The sequence below is a fragment of the Halichoeres trimaculatus genome, unplaced genomic scaffold (genome assembly GCF_033239565.1).
Source record: "Halichoeres trimaculatus isolate MK-OKI-2021-1 unplaced genomic scaffold, fHalTri1.1 fHalTri1_scaffold_11, whole genome shotgun sequence".
Classification (NCBI taxonomy): domain Eukaryota; kingdom Metazoa; phylum Chordata; class Actinopteri; order Labriformes; family Labridae; genus Halichoeres; species Halichoeres trimaculatus.
The window spans coordinates 18,596,431-18,612,706 of record NW_027437189.1 but is presented as its reverse complement, the minus strand read 5'-3'; the positions used below and the strand labels follow the sequence as shown (position 1 = coordinate 18,612,706).

At 39.7% G+C, this 16,276-nt stretch overlaps 1 protein-coding gene across 4 annotated transcripts in view; it reads left to right on the top strand.

The window, feature by feature from the left end:
• kazna (kazrin, periplakin interacting protein a) overlaps nt 1-16,276 on the top strand; it is a 243,954-nt gene that overhangs the window by 171,718 nt on the left and 55,960 nt on the right. For all 4 annotated transcript variants that reach the window (XM_074681989.1, XM_074681990.1, XM_074681988.1 and 1 more), the window contains exon 4: nt 2,766-2,873. In XM_074681989.1, the coding sequence (XP_074538090.1) occupies nt 2,766-2,873 (108 nt within the window). The remainder of the gene's footprint in view (nt 1-2,765; nt 2,874-16,276) is intronic.

Sequence of the window (16,276 nt, the reverse complement as noted above, 5' to 3'; positions counted from 1 at the left end):
TTTACAGCAAAGGAGTCTCCTGTAATGAATAAAATCAAATTCTCCCAAAGCTCCTCACTTAGTATTTCAGCTTCGTCCTGACTCTGTTGAGTACACAGTTAATAAAAAGTACAGTCTCGCCTGAGCTGACTTTGTAGCACATTTCTCTACTCGGTTCAACCCCTCCGCTCCATCTCCATCAAGTAACCATCATGCGTTATTCATTCTTCATTTTATTTAATCCAAAACCTCTCCTCCTCTTTTCCCTTGGTAAGTTTCTCACTGTTGGTGAGGGTCTGTCAAGGGCACAGTGCAAGGAAGATAAAGCATTTTCATGAGGCTACTGAACAGCAGCTTGAAGCTATGGCAGATAAGCATGCAGTGTGAATTTTTACATTACTTAAAAAGGTGACATCAGTGTTCCTGGTGCTAAAGGCTGCACTCTGAGCAAGTTAGAAAAATTACACTTTAGCATGGTGTTGGGTGGCAGAGTGTTGTGTACAGATCTAAAGAAAAAACAAAATACCAGCCTCAGTTTGCTCTTACCATTTACCTCTGCTGGGGACAGGCTGCTGGGCTATTTGTAGCTCTATAAAGTCCATCTCGACAAGCATGATGACTAATCTCTCTATAATAACAGCTTTAGACCGAGACCTCAAGCTCTTCACCCAGACACATCTGTGCACAATTAGTGCAAATAACTCTACCAGCACTGGCTTCTTAGTAAGTGGGTGGTGTACCAATCGAAGAAATGGAAGAGGAGGAAGAAGTGGGGAGACCACGGAGATGCAGGGGTTTCAGAGTGATGCAGATGCTGGACAGACAGACAGAGAAAGAAAGAAGACAGAGACTATAACTAAATAATTAATCCTTTGTTTCTTTTTTCATTTGTAACATTTATGTGACCTTTTGCAAACTTCACTTTTGAACAAAACTTTCCATGCATAAGTGGGCTGGACTGGGAGGACTGCAGAAGTGGACTGCACATGTTCAAGCACCAAAGCCATCTGAGCAAACACTTTAATATGAGCTGACCTGGAGCAATGCATTCAGTTTGCATTCACTACCACTGAGGCTGGCCAAAAATGTATTAGAAACCACTGAACCTCACCAGAAATCAAATCACACTCTGGTTATAAAAATGCTAATATTTACATGCAGCACTTTCCCAAAGTTGTGACTGTGTTTGTGAGCATGCATATTTAAGCTTGTCTGCTTATGCTACAGTCGAGTGCTTCATGCTCTCTCCTGAGACAGTAGTTGTGCTGATGAATGGTAAAGTACTGCTGAATTATAAGGGGTTGAAGTTCATCATATGAGTGCTGAAAGGGATGTTTATGTGTATAAATTATGCATTATTTTTTCTTAAATGTCTTCATGCAATTTGTGCAGATAAAAATTCTTAACTGATGAGGAATTTAATTATAGCCAACTCATGAAGTTCAGTTGTCTGCCTTTCTTGAATATTCCTTTGTCCATTACAGTAAAAAAAACAAACATTTATTTTAGAAACATTTCTAGGACCAGTGGATTCAGAGCTTCAGCAAATATAATCTCCAGTTAGAGGCTGACGAAAATTAAAATGACAAAATTATAGTGAAACAGTCACAGCTGCATTATCATGTACAGAAGTACTGCAGAGTACAATGGTTTGTCAAGGGGGTTTCAGCACCAAAAACTGTAACCTTTGCCCAATAAACCTTACTTTGAATTTGAATTTGAATTTATTTAGGATAGCCCCTTGAGATGCAGCATCTGGTTTTCAAGGGGGTCCTGACATAAAACAGATATTTCATCATAACAATTACAGTACACAACATAATATAAAAATATACAAGACAGACAGACCATACAAACTGCTCTTCATAACATCTACATAAACACCTCTACCCCCATCCCCTTCCAGCACTCAAGCATGATCATAACAAGGAAATAAGTAAATACATAAATAGCAGAATAATAAGGTTATAAGAACTTTTTACCATCCTAGAGCAGACATAGAATTGCAAAAATGGATTAAAAAATAATAATAATAAAAAAAAAATTAAAAAGAAAAAAAAATCAATTAACAAATAAATCAATAGGACACAAAAATTAATAGAGTTAATAAAAAATAAAATTAATTAATGAATTAATTCCCCCCATCAAAAACAGGAACAGCTAGTTTGTAGATGGGAGAATAATTGTGATCTGAATCTATTGAAGGAGGTTATTGATTTCAATGAAGAAGGAAGACTATTCCACTGTGAATAAAAGCAAACAATTACCAGCGATGTGTGAAATCAGGCAGTCAGATTATTGGACATTTTTATTTCAGAAATACAGGTATACACCAGAGAGGAAAATAAAAACAAATGGTGTTTAGGCAGTGAGCAGTAAATTTAATCATAAGCTTAACAGTGTTTAGTGTCTGAGTGTGAAGAGATGTTACTTCAGCTGCAGTGGGGGCATTTAAAAAAAAAAAGACCACAGCACATTGACAGCATAGCACTCATTCAAATTCATGCCATGTTAAATGTTAAGCAGATAAGAAGAATCGAAATGTGTAACTTACTGAATCTGAGAATCTCAAACATTTTGGAACAGGTTCCCAAATTGAACCGTTTCTTGATACCCAACTAGATCAATCGATATTGACGGCAAAAGAAAAATTTTATTCTTTTTCAGTCAAGTTTTATATCCAGAAACACATGAACTCATAGATCCATCTTTCATCGTTTGTGTTCTAAACCCTTGCCCACTGTGGTCTGTAAAATCAACCTTGTTTGTCATTTGCTTCCTCACAGATCCCTCTACCCAGCCGAGGCAGAAGCCACCGGCCACTGACCTCTGCTACAAGGCTGAAATCAGCAGCTTAATGGACTTCAACTCTCCGGATGCTTCCCTAGACAAAGGTAAGACCTAATCTGTCCTTTTTAACCAGAGCTGGTGTGCTGAATGTTGTTTTCTCTCTTGCAGTGCCACAATGGGGAAATGTCCAAAAAATGTGATCACAAATGTGCAACACACTTACCCATTTGCACCTGCAAAGAGAGTTAACCAGGATTTAACTTGTAAATTGATACTAAGAGAAGATAATTGTAGACGATCTGCAGCCATCAATTCTGTTCCCTACTCAGCATCACTGCTTGCACCTGTTATTGGAGAAATGAGCAGACATTATTGTAGTTAATGGCTGCTAATGAACTCAGCAGGTGTTAGAAAAAATCATTGACAGCTTTCCAATCAAAGAGACTTTTCTTATCTAGACTTATTCTTAGTTTAGTTTGGTACTGAAGCAGGAACACAACATGAACTAAACCCTGCTTGTTGGTGTATTTTCAGCATGTGCTTTTTACTGTTTGGCTTCCTGCTGCTGGGTTGCATGGGCCAGAATGTTAGAAATTATATCCCTCCCTGTCCCTGCACCCTGCACAACAGTGATACAGTTAGGAAATAATAGTCCTGGCAAGGATTTTTTTTTTCCTTTTTGGAAGAATGTAACATCTCCATGTGGAGTCCATGAGTGCAGGTTTGATATAATTGGCTAGACGCGTTGTTTGGGAAGAAAAAGTTACTGGTTAATGCAAAAGCTGAGTGCACCTGCAAGAGTTTCCAGAGAAGTTTGGTGAAAATGAGGGTAAATTAAAGTCAAGTCTGTGTCCTTGCAAACTATCACAATTATCTGATCATTTTATCCTACCTTTTGTTGACTTCTAACCTGCTGCTTTATGTTTTTTGAAAAATTTAGCTGTCAGCCGCTTACACCAGCTGTGGTTGCCTCTTTATAGTACATGTGCAACTGCTTGCAGAGCAATGGAGCACATATTCTTGTTTGGGGGACTAAGTCATAATAACTGCTTTAAATCTATTACATCTGCTTCTCCATATCATGCAAAAAGATGCAACATTAGTTAATCAACACCATCATCCTTCCTAATCATCAATGTACAAAGTTTCTGTGTAGTATTTAGTATCTTAACATCTGATTTAAATGGCTTGCAACTTCAGTCTGTGTTTATATCTCAGCTCTCCGACTGGGTGGTCAGACTGATCTTATGTTAGGGTCAGCAGCTCTCCAGAAAAACACAGTTTTGGAAGTTTATCTGCGTCTGTTTGAACGTTCCAGCCCTTTCATGACAAGCGCTTCCTACAAGGACTGAGAGTCTTGTAGAGAGGATCAAGGCAGCTGACGATGGCACCAGTACAGATACATCTCTCACTGAGAATCCTGTAAGGCTGCCAGCTCCAGTATGGATCTTTAGTGTCACTCAGGAAGCCCCTGGGGGCCCTTCCTCATTAGAGTGTCCTGCTTAGGGGTCTATTTAACTGCCAGCCGTCTTTTCTCTTCTATTAATGTCTGTCAATGTCACAATGATAGTGAGAGTAGCAGCAGGTCATTGAGAGAACACTCTCTTTCTGTTATGTTACTATACTATGTAGTGTGTTAGTCAGGAACTGCTGTCTGATATAGTTTTGATTTACAGCAGTGAGATAAAGGGAGCTAGCTAAGAGCAGAAATGAAGCAAGCTGATTTTTAAGGCTGTCAAAGTTAACACAATTATAACACATTAACAAAAACTCCTTGCTATGTCACTAGTTTTTTTTTTCATGTGGGATTAACACACCCATGTTCTGTGATTTTGACCTTGGTCTGTCATGTTAGGAATAAGCAGAGGAGCAGAAGCAGAAACAAAGCACTAGAGCCAAGTACACAGCTGATGTAGAGTGCTGTCTTCCTCCCTGCCAAAGATGTCAAAGCATGTATGTTGTGAACTATCCAGTGTGACCTTTGTTTTCCTCCCGGTGAGGTTAAAGACATTTCATTGCGCCAGATTATTTCCTTTAAGTGTGAAGTTAACAAATTAACACTACAATCTGTCTGTTTTTGTGGTGCTCTGGGTCCTTCATTCTGTGTTGAGCTGCTTTAAGATGCTTTGAGGAGGCTCTGTTGTAATGCACTCCCTGACCACCTTCTGGCCCGGAGTCGCCGCGCACTGATGTAAATTACTTTTAGTAGGCGTGTGTTTGTTTTGGAATTAAATGGAGACGAGATCGAAAACAAACTTTGTTCAAGACAACTTTTTACTGGATACAATGCGCTGAGGTAAGGGATTTATCAGTACGGCTAGTAGCAATATGGTTTGAAACTTGACATCAAGCAAATGTTGTTGTAGCTGGCTATATGTTAGAGACATCAGCAGCCCGGTGCTCCATTGTATCTGTAGGCTAACATGACAACAAGTTAACACTGCCAGTTTGTATGTAGTTAAGTAGCTGTCTATATTTAGCACAGCTGGCTGCCCGGTACCATAAGACATGTCGGTAATGTGTAACGTAAGTAAATCCTGGTTAGCTATGTCCTGCCAGTCATCTACCAAGCAGAGCTAACATAACCTCACTCTTCATTTTATTGATAGACTTTCAAGTTTGAACAGACCACTGCAGAATAACTGCTGACTGTGGGTTGAAATGAACATTATCACAAACAGATTAGCTCTTGTGTTATATAGTGATATGGCCCGAGCAGCTTTCAGCCGGGGCTGTATCACTCTCCTGTTTAACTTTCTTCTGCTCTTTTGACCTTTTTTTCTGTCCGACATTTAGTTTCCTGTGTCCACCATCACTGCAAAATTAATGACAGAAATCATTTTCAGCAGAGAAAAACACAGAAAATATCCTGTAAAGGTACATTGATGTTTTTAAGAAATCAATTATCTACATACAATTATGGGGTTAATCACGATTCAGAATTTTAATGGTCTAACAGCCCCAGTATTTACATAAAAATGTGTACGAGTTCAATAAAATTCATTGACATTTTTATTAATTTGGGGGTATTTGAAATTTGAGAGCAAATTTCTAATTCCCCTTTTTTGAGCTCACATCTCTCCTTCATTACACACCAGCTGGCCACTTGAGGACTGTGGTTGTTTCCTGGGTGCTGTAAATGTGCGGATTCAGGAAAGACATCCACTCACTCTAACAACCTCTGCAGTGGCCAAGGCCACACGTATCACTGCAAGTTTCATCAGAATGAGAACAGGGAAGTCAGGTGCTGTGTTATCAGCAAATTCATCTCAGGTCCGCAGTAAGACAGAGGCACAGAGACGGAGAAGGTAAGGAGAAACAAGCACAACCAGCAGGCACTGTATCATTATGGAGACAGGTGCTGCTTCTGCACATTAACTGGCAATGATGTCATGAGACTGGGTGAACATTTTGGCATGCAGGCTGGATAAATAGGAAGGTCGGAACAAAAAGGTCAAACAAAGCACCCAGGAAAAAATAGGATTAGGAGAGCAGAGGAAAGAGTGCAGGAGGGTGAAAAAACTGCACTGAATGACTTCAGAAGGACCAAGTGTTGCCTGCAAACTATCTGATTAAAGAGGGAGTATTGTGATACCACAGCTGTAGCTCTACACGATTAAGAACTTAAAAAAATCTCTATTGTTCTCTTATCGGTGCTTTATAAAACCATTACTAAAGCCTCTGACTGAAATACTTTATTTAAGCTGCTGTCTCTTTAAGGCTCCCTGCTCCACAAACCCCCTTTCCTCTGATTGGCCAGTCCTCTGGAGGCCTGTCAGGGCAGAGCTTCAGGCAGATCATGGTGCTTGAGGCCATCCCTTACAATGTGGCTTGAACCAGTTTGGTGATCCTTGTACATTGACGCCATTGTTTCATCATGTTTTTGTAAATGCGTAAGAAATGTCCTGAAGATCTTGTGACAATCTTAGGACGGACCATTTAGAGCAGTTTACAGACTCAGTGATTTCTACAATATGTGGTGGTTTAAAAATGTCACAAATTTATTACGGACATCCAGTATTGTTTTTTAATATCTACAATTTAAATACTGAGAAGCTTAATACTGTCTCTTTAAGGACAAAAATAATACAATGAAAAGACAAAATAAAAAATGTCTCATTATATTTTAAAAAAGGAGAATGTGAGGGTCTTTGTTTGTGCATGGGTGTAGGTGTAGAGTAGTCTCTGCTGAGCGCTCTCATTTTTCTCATGTGCTGACACTTTCCAAAACACCTGCCCCCACCAACGCCCTCTCATAGCCAGTGGGAGAGTGGCACTTAAATTGCCATCAGCAACAAAACCCAGGCTTCTCCACTGTAATGTACTCACATGAGAAATGGAGAAATGGCTACTCGCAAATGCTCAGACATTATGGAAGTATTTTTTCCCCTTTTTTGAATGACTCCATTTAGGATATAATTTAAGTTGTCCAAATCTGACTTCAAAGTGGTCTTGTTTCTGTGATCAAAACCCTGCAGAGCATTAACTTAATCTGGTTGGTTTGCTCATCAATCAAAGAGAAGAAGAGAGAAAAGGTAAAACAAGCACAAGATCTCAGGGGGCTTTATCATCAGATAGAGATGTGTAATGGGACTTAAAACTGTAAATCCACATCAAATCTCACAATCTGTTCTGCAGCATTTATAAAAATGTGGTTCCTGTGTGCTTGACTTCCTCTTTCCACTGGCCTTTCTTTTAAAGCCTTCTGAGGTGTTGAGTTTGACAAAGGGGTCAGAGCAGCAGTCTGATTATCTGCACTCTTTGTCACTTTCTAACTGCTTCATTAAAGAGGGCTGCCGACAAGGGCAACTGAGGGGTCATAGAGTCAAAAAGTTCAACTTCAAGAGGTGTAGATTAGAGAGACTGAACTTTAGAAGACATGAAAAGAAAAAAAAAAGCTCTTGATGTATTTCCTTTTCTCTTTTAGTCCCTTTGGATTTCATTCAGGTCTCACTGCTGAGGAATATATAAATAAATCTCAAGAGTTACATCTGACTTTGTCACATACTACGGTACGATCTAAATTTAGATCTGGAGCTGAACTGCTCAGCGAATCAACCAAAGTCTTTAATACACCTTTGTAAATTTCATACTGCAAAGGCAGGTCTAAAAATATGTTCTAGGACATGTCAGTACAGCACACACTACATGTCTTCATACATCTTACTATACTGACAGTTTCTAAGCAGTGAGAGCTGAATGTGTGTGAAGTGTACTATCAAAGCACTGAAGAACTCCACATCCAAGACTTTTTGAAGTTCTTGTTTTCAGCTCATCATTTTCTCTTTATTAGCTATCTCTAAACTTAACTTCCTCTAAAAGATCACCATGCTATTGTCCTCCTGTGACAGTATAACAGGGTCCTATCAAATGATTTATATTTTAAGCCTAAGTTGGATCAGTTTTTAGCACACTACAATAATCGAGTAAGAATTATTATTTTTTACTTCTCACTTACTTTTCACATCTGACTCCACAGAACGTGTGTGCTACATCCCAGTGTGTTATCTCTCCAGACAAGGAAAAGAAACTCATGCAGATGTGCTAAAAACTGACGTTACTTGAGTGTCTACTTATTGATTTTTTTTTGTTGTTGATGTTTTTTTACAAATCAACATCTGAATATATTAGAGGGATAAGCCTTGAATACAAAACATTAATAGTGCTAGCTGCAAATCTAAGCCACACTCAGAAAATCAACATCATTAACCCCAGATCTTATTTTCAGAAGATCCATAACCCAAAAAGCCAGGTGTCAAAGTAAGAATGTGCCAGTCACCTTTTTTGGCCTCTGATCCTGAGCTAAGTTTTTCATATTGAAAATCAACTGATGCAGAGCCCCAATCCTACACATGTATGTACCTTTACAGGGAAGCTGGTCACTGTTTTTTGAGTCTTTTTTTTTTTTTGTTTACCCCAGTGAACTAGACTTCCTCAGCTTATTCCAGTCAGCTTGGGCCAGCTTGCACTGTTGTAAAAATCAAGTGTATTATTAACGCTCTCTGCTGAATGAGAAACAATGAAACTGGTGTGTATTCAATACTGCAAGGTTGAACTCAAGGCAAAGCCGCCATGAACACTGCCACAAGGTCATGCAAGATTCATAATGGTGGCACAAGTGTGCTAGTCCAAGAACATGAATAATAGAAACTATGTCTGATTTCCAAGTTATTTTCACAAACCAGACTATAATACTGACTTGAAACACCTTAATCTTAAAAGTGGATCAATCAAACCACTGTGCAGCAAGGCTAAGTAATGACATGGGACAAACAGAGTTCCTAATGTCTGATGTAAAATGTCACAGCAGTCACATCATGCTCTTAAGTTGCTGTTTAGCTCTAGTTTCACTTTCTGTGCCCTTTTTGCTCTCTCACAAATATGGAGCCTTTTTAAGTCCAGAGTTTGTTGCTTTGGTGAAGCAACCTTTGTTACTTTGGTGGATTCTATTGCATGTTCGGTTTTAAGATCATATTGAATTTGTGGTTTTGAACGCTGCTCTACTGCTACCACCTTGTCAAACAATTGTATTGCACAGGTCCACTTTAACCTGCCACCAGGCCCTGTGGCTAAGAGGCCACAAACCCAGTCACTTGTCTCCATCTGAGCCACAACACACCACAAACTACAGATGACAGCAAACAACAAATTCATAGTTGAAAGCCTGGAGGACAAAAAAAGAGTGTAGTAAAATGACAGCCTCCTTTGAACACAATGGAGCTGCAGCACAGCCTGCTCAGTGTCCATCTCTTCAAAACATGGTATGTTTACATCACCTGACAACCACGGAAAACTGGAGGCATGAAGGACAACTTCAAAACAGCTCAGCCTTTTGCCAGAACTTCACTTGCTGATGTTTACCTGAAAACAAGTACCCCTGTTGATGTATTTTAAATGCGGTCAGGTAAACAAGGCTGCATTTTCAGGGGTGAAGGGCAAAAAATTCAGTGTCACCAAGGAAAGATGGGCAATATCAGTTATGCAAAGGGGCAAAAATGCCTTGACACTCAGCATTAACCATCTCCTCAGCTGACACAGAACCACTTCATTAAATATCAGTTCTAATACCAATAATTTAACAATCTCTGTTCCTAAATATGATGATGATGAGAATAACGTTTAGGCAGTGTTTCAGTTGTGATGATTTGGATGAAGATTGAGACTTTTCTTGATGGAAAAAGCAGTGCTGTGCAAAATACTAATTATATGTAATTAATTGTTAATACTTATTTGTTATCCTTACACTCTGATGCAGAATCCACAGTCAATCCAACGTGTTATTTATGTTTAAATGAGTCAAATACTTAGTGCTAACTTGTGTACAATCTTATATGCCATCTAAAACAGACTCAGGACGTATTTTCAGCTGATCAGAGGAGAGAGATACTTCTGGGATGGATCCAAATTGCACTACAGCACATGCTGCAGAAAACACAACCATTTAAGAGTGTTGGCACATGCAAGGCAGACACTTGCTGTGAAATCAAGCAGTTAGTTGAAATATTTTCCTTGTGATGGGTTTTATTTAAATCTAGGAGCATCAGCATTAAATTTAAAAACAAATTCTTTGAATTAACCCCAAAAATGTATTAAATAATATAATGAACTGGAATTTGGTTTGGTTTTCCAGAATTTGACATGATGTTCTGGTTTGAGTTTTATCATCAGGCTCAATGTTGTCAGGACTTGATATCTTATCACAGGAAGTATTTACTGTTGAATGGTGGCGTTTGGGCCTAAATTCAATGAAGTACTTTTGTCTGCTCCGGGTATTCATGACTTTTGGTTCTCACTGGGTCAAGCTGTAACTGGTTACAACATTTGGTAACTGTTTCTTTTAGGCCATGATGATGAGCAAAGGGCTCTGATTTCACACTAGACTGTTGTACTTCAATGATAGACGAAGTTAGGTTCTTTTGCTGACAGCATTTGTGCAGTTAAAGCGGGGGTTATTATGCTCTCCATGTTTCAAACACAGATTAAAAGCAACAATGCTTGATGTCCATATGGAACTTGTGCTGATTTTCAAGCCACTAAATATTGATATGATCTAGAAAACCCTGAATCTGTGAAGTGCCAAAAATGCCTTGTTCTCAAACACCAAGTTCTGCTGGGTGCTGGCCAATCAGAAGGAAGTGCATTTGTTGAGCAGGGAGCCTTAAAGAGAGAGCATCCAAAATTAAATATCTCACAAGGAGGTAGAAATAAGATTTTCTGAAACACCAGTGTGGAAAAGTTTTTTTTTTTTTTTCCATAAATCATGTAGAGCTACAACAAGTACCAGAGGAACAATAATTAGCCTGAAATGAAAATCATAAAACCCTTCTTTAAAAAAAACTAATTAAAAAATGGACCCATTCTGCTTTAACATTGAAACTCATGCTGCATTTAAAACCTAATACTACCAAGAACACCAACACACTTGAAAATTAATTAAACATTTTTTACCGCAGAGTTTCCAAAACACATCACTTAGAGCACAAGATTAAACATTTCTCTTTGCTCTCTTTTCACATTACATGCTGTCTGGCTCATTTTTAGAGTTTTTGTGCATGTTTGAATTGCCGCCTTTGAAGCCTTTCCAACTTTTCACTGAACACACCTCATTAGGTTTTGGGTCAACAGCGATATAGACAACACACTGCCACTGGTGTGTGCCACTAGAGGTGCATGCTCTCTTTGAATACCACCTTTGAGTCTGGAGAAAAGGAGAACAGCAAACTAGTACAACTGGTTAGCACTTGTAATACCTTCAGCCTGCTCTTCAGAGGGCTGTTAAGAAGGCCCAGGGGCAGCTAATCTGAGCTCATGTCTTGCAGCAGAGGTGATGGTGGAGAGAGGCGGTAGCTGCTGGAGCTGGTGGATCAGTGGGAACGCTGAGTGGCTGGCATTTCCTTTGTGCTGATTACTCAACAGGAAGGTTGGAAGGTGAGGGAGGAGAAAGGCAAATAGCAGCTGATGGAGACAAAGAAAGAAGGAACCAACAGCGTGTAACAGTATATTTGTAACTGTAGTGCGCTCAGTTGTGGACTGAGAAATCCTGAAAATTCAGCAAAATGGATTAAGTGCAGAGGACAAAGTGCAGCTACACAGACACCTCCATAGACTCACAATAGATCAAAAAGATAAGGTTGCACAACCTTTGGTCCTATTTCAACAAAAGACAGCATTGACAATTTTAACTTTGACCCACCCTCGACATACATGTGCTTTGCCTCAGGTGAAAAAGTAAAAAGGTGAGGGGAATGAAAGAGGTTATGGGAGAGGAAATTGCATCCCCTTAAAGGTCATAACAAATCTGGAAGCTCAACATTCCTACTTTAACTTCTGCAGTCACCTGAGGGTGACACACTTAGTCTGCGCTGACATGTCAAAACTTAAAACTGTTGCAGTCAGAGGACTGTGGTTTTGTTTCATGTCTGATGGTGTTTAGAGATTGAGATAGAGGAGTGTATTAAGCAAGACAGCAAGAGGTGCCTTGAGCCTGGTTTATGCTTCTACATGAAATTGACACCATAGGCTTTAAAGCAGCTCTTTTCTAATACAGAAGTGTAAACGTAGTCTGACATGTGATTAGTCCACTGGGCAGTATTGTATTTTCTGCATTTTAGCATTTCCAGGATCATGGTGTATCAACTAGTGCTGCACGATTTGGGGAAAAGGTGCGATTTGTGATTAGGTGGACAATATTGCGATTGTGCTTGCGATTTGATAAAAAAAGTTGTGACATGATGAGTCTAAAGACTTGCTTGGTTATCATGGAGAAAAATCGGAATTGCATGTGCTGACATTGCGATTGCGATTGCGATAATTGTGCAGCACTAGTATCAACCATACATTTTGACTCCTCTCTATTCTGCCTTGTTATACTGGCTGTATTATCAACCCCAACATTTATTAGCTCCAATTCAAGACAATATGTCCAAAGTTGCTGCAGACAAGCAAGCACAAAATGTAGCAGGGCTAGAAACAGCTGGTCTGACCAGCATAGAAATCACACTACCAGCAACTGTTTAAGCAAAGTATTACAAAGTGGCAACGATTCATCAATGCACTGTGTATGTAGTGACTAGAGGTAAGATCTTAAGCCCGAGCCCGAACCCGAGCCGCCCGAAATTCGGGTCGGGTCGGGCCCATAATGTCAATAATTAACTTGGGGTCGGGTCAGGTCGGGTCGGGTTGGGTCGGGTCGGGCTGGCCTTCTCTCTCACTATTTTTTTTATTAATTATATATTTATATATTATGTATTGAGTCAGGACACGTGCGCTTTACGCAGCGCTCAATGCCAGATGTTCAAGAGGACGAGACCCGAGACTGAAAACCCGCACAATACACACTTTACACCGAGATGACTGCCCTGGACCACCTACCTCAGCAGGTCTGACTTCTGCAAACAGCAGCTGGTCCAGAAACATGTATGAATGGATTCATCCGTGCACGCAGTCTCCAGCGGAGGATTTTTAAAGTCCGCTTGTTTCCCCCTTTCGTAACGAAGACTATAGTGAACCTGCTGCGCTCTGGAGGCTTTACCCCGTGTATCTCAGATGCCTTTCCATGTGATCTAATGAAGCCCAGAGACCTGCTCCTGCTGCTGTTCCTCTCCTTGTCAGAGAGGCGCATGCCTGTGAGCACAATAACACACACAGAAATATGTTTAACAAACTTTTCCAGCGTTCTTTCACAGTGTAAATGCATTTATAATGAGCATAAAAATATGTTGGTTATTTTAACATTAAGAAAACTTGCGATATCAAATTTCGGGTTTGTTTTGGGCTCGGGCCTGCAAATCAAGTTAATTGGTCGGGCTGGATTTTTGAAGGCCCGATCTTACCTCTAGTAGTGACCCAGACTGTGTCGGAAACTACTGCGTAGAGTCAAGAATAAACCAGGCTTTGAACAAATGAATTTAGTAAATAACTACACTGAATAAATAAAACAGATCACAGTTGGATTTTCACTGGAAGGTAGAGTTGCAGTTTAAGATGCAAGAGTTGACTTAGTTTGACTAGTTTTCAGACCACTTCAAGCAGAATGTTTTGTCACTGTAAGCCCTACTGGAACCTGGAACCAGACTTCTTCATTTCTTTTCAGTTTACTAGTAAAGAAACTTACATCAGTGGCAAACTGACAAAAAATATACTTTGGATATTCTCTTAGCAGCAGATTTCCTTGTCAATTTACCCCAGAAATTAAGATTCATAAACTTTTAATATAGTTAAAACAGAGCCGTATTAGTTTTGGAACAAGTGATTTTTTTTCCACTGTGCTACAGTAGGACACAGGTTTCCATTTAGCAGGGCTCCAGCTCATCTTAGCCAGCCTGTAGTGGGTGGTAGCACTTATTTCTTGGTTTCTAACCTTAGACTTGGAAAGCTTTGCTCATTTCGCGGACGCCAGCAGTTAGGATTCATTCAGCTCGCAAAACAGTAGAGGACACAGTCTGTTCATCCACACTCATACACACTATGAGTACCTCCCTATGTATGTAAAGTTATACATACCTGCCTATCCACCTGGCCACCCTCTTAAAGGGACAGACTCAGGCCACTAACTCTGAAGTATAGCTGATATAAAACATTTGATCAGTGTCATCAGGCTACGTTCATAAAAGTATCACTAATCAGTGATGTGTGATTTGACAGACTTGAAGTCCTGGTACCAACAAGCTCAGAGGACAGCAATTTGTAGACATATCTTGCACATCTCTGATATATCCAGTTTGGATTAAAATTTGAATCAAAGCTGGATCAGGAAAAGCAGAAAAATGCTTTTACCCTTTGACAGATGAAGGAAAACATCTGCTGCCACTCCACAGTCTGGGTTTTTCGAAATGCAACATGCTTTAAAATTCAAGCCATGAAGAACATTAGAGCAGTTTTGGGCAGTAAGTGATCCAGAGATGGTTCACCCTTCACAGTGTTTCACAATGACTCAGAGTGCTATTACCACTACATGACTGCGACATTTCCCCCCATATCTTTTGTGGTGTAGGTAATAATATATTCCTGGTCAGGACCATTTTTCTTTTCTCCTCTTCACAGCTCACTGAGTAATTTTTTTTCTCTTTAGTTCACACTTTTAGAGTAGTGGGCTGATCTTTTGTACAGGGTTATTTCAAGGTTTTGCTGTGCAAGCTAAAGTGTCAGGAAAGAAATCACAGGAATGGGGAAATGAGAAAGCATAACTTTATGGATGGGAGGGTGTCCATTAACATGTGCATTGTGTGTTGTAACAATAGATAGCTTTGCGGTGCTGGAAACAGGCATTAAAAAGATGGACATCGCCTTTTTTTACAAGCCACTGAAAAGAGCTGCAGTGATAAAAAGTTGACCATCTGCTTCCATTCAAGCATCCATATATATACACACTCACACACTCAAGTCGAATTGATTTCTAATCTTTTTCTCATTCTCTCCCCTTTACTCTCATCTCTATCTCACATAAACAATGAAAGGTTGACGTCCTCTTGGCAGGCTGAGACGGTGCTGCTGTCCTTAGCTATTGTGTAAACTGGCTGTATAGAAAGACAGAGAGAGTGAGAAACAGAGAGGGGTGGGAGCTGCGTCCATTGATTTTCATTTAAGGTATTCTGCTCTCAGCTCATCACCTCTAGATAACCCACAACTAAGAAACCTGTGTGCCGATGTGTGCACAAAGTTAGCATCACTTTCACCTCATTTGTCCTTTTCACACATGTCCTTCAATTGATTTTACGGTATCATCATGCATTTTAAGCTGTGCTTGTAATTTTCTGTTGTTAGCCTGTCTCTAATTCTGTCTTTATTCAGCGTAAATAGCCTGCACATGCCAAGAGCGATCTCTTTATTAGAAAACCCTACAGGCCTTTTGATAGCACTTTGTCTTCATAAGTGTCTGAGCCTTAGCAGCGTCCTACTTACCTTACAGTCCCAACACTACTTACCAGCATGTCCCAACATGACTGGAGCCAAATGAACATGATTACAATGATGTAGTCTATCATCTGCTGAGCCAGCAGGGATGGTTCATTGATTGTGTTTCATTTGCATTTCTTGTAATTTACCATGTACGTTAGGTTTAAAGCAGGCATGGGCAAACTACGGCCCGGGGGCCACATGCGGCCAGTTAAACGTTTTAATCCGGCCCGCCGAACTTGAAAAAATTAAATGAATAAACCTTGTTAATGTTTTATTTTCCCTGCAAGAGAGCAGATCAGACAGCAGCAGACTGTGCTCGGACTGTCTTATTGAAACACATGGAAGTGTGCATATGCGCTCGGATAAGATGGAGTGGATCGTCAGCGATCTGTTACTTATTAAAAAAAAAAAAGCTCAGGAACATGTCTGTATAAACCTTCAATGTGAGTTATTTGTCTAATTTTTGTATAGAGATGTTCACATTTAAAATCAAAATATCACACAAACAATTTTGACCCAATGTTTTATTATTTTTTGTTTTTTTTTCATTTTTAAAACCAGGACAGAAAAAACACATTTTTCTATAATTCTGTTTTTCTGTTTTGGTTTT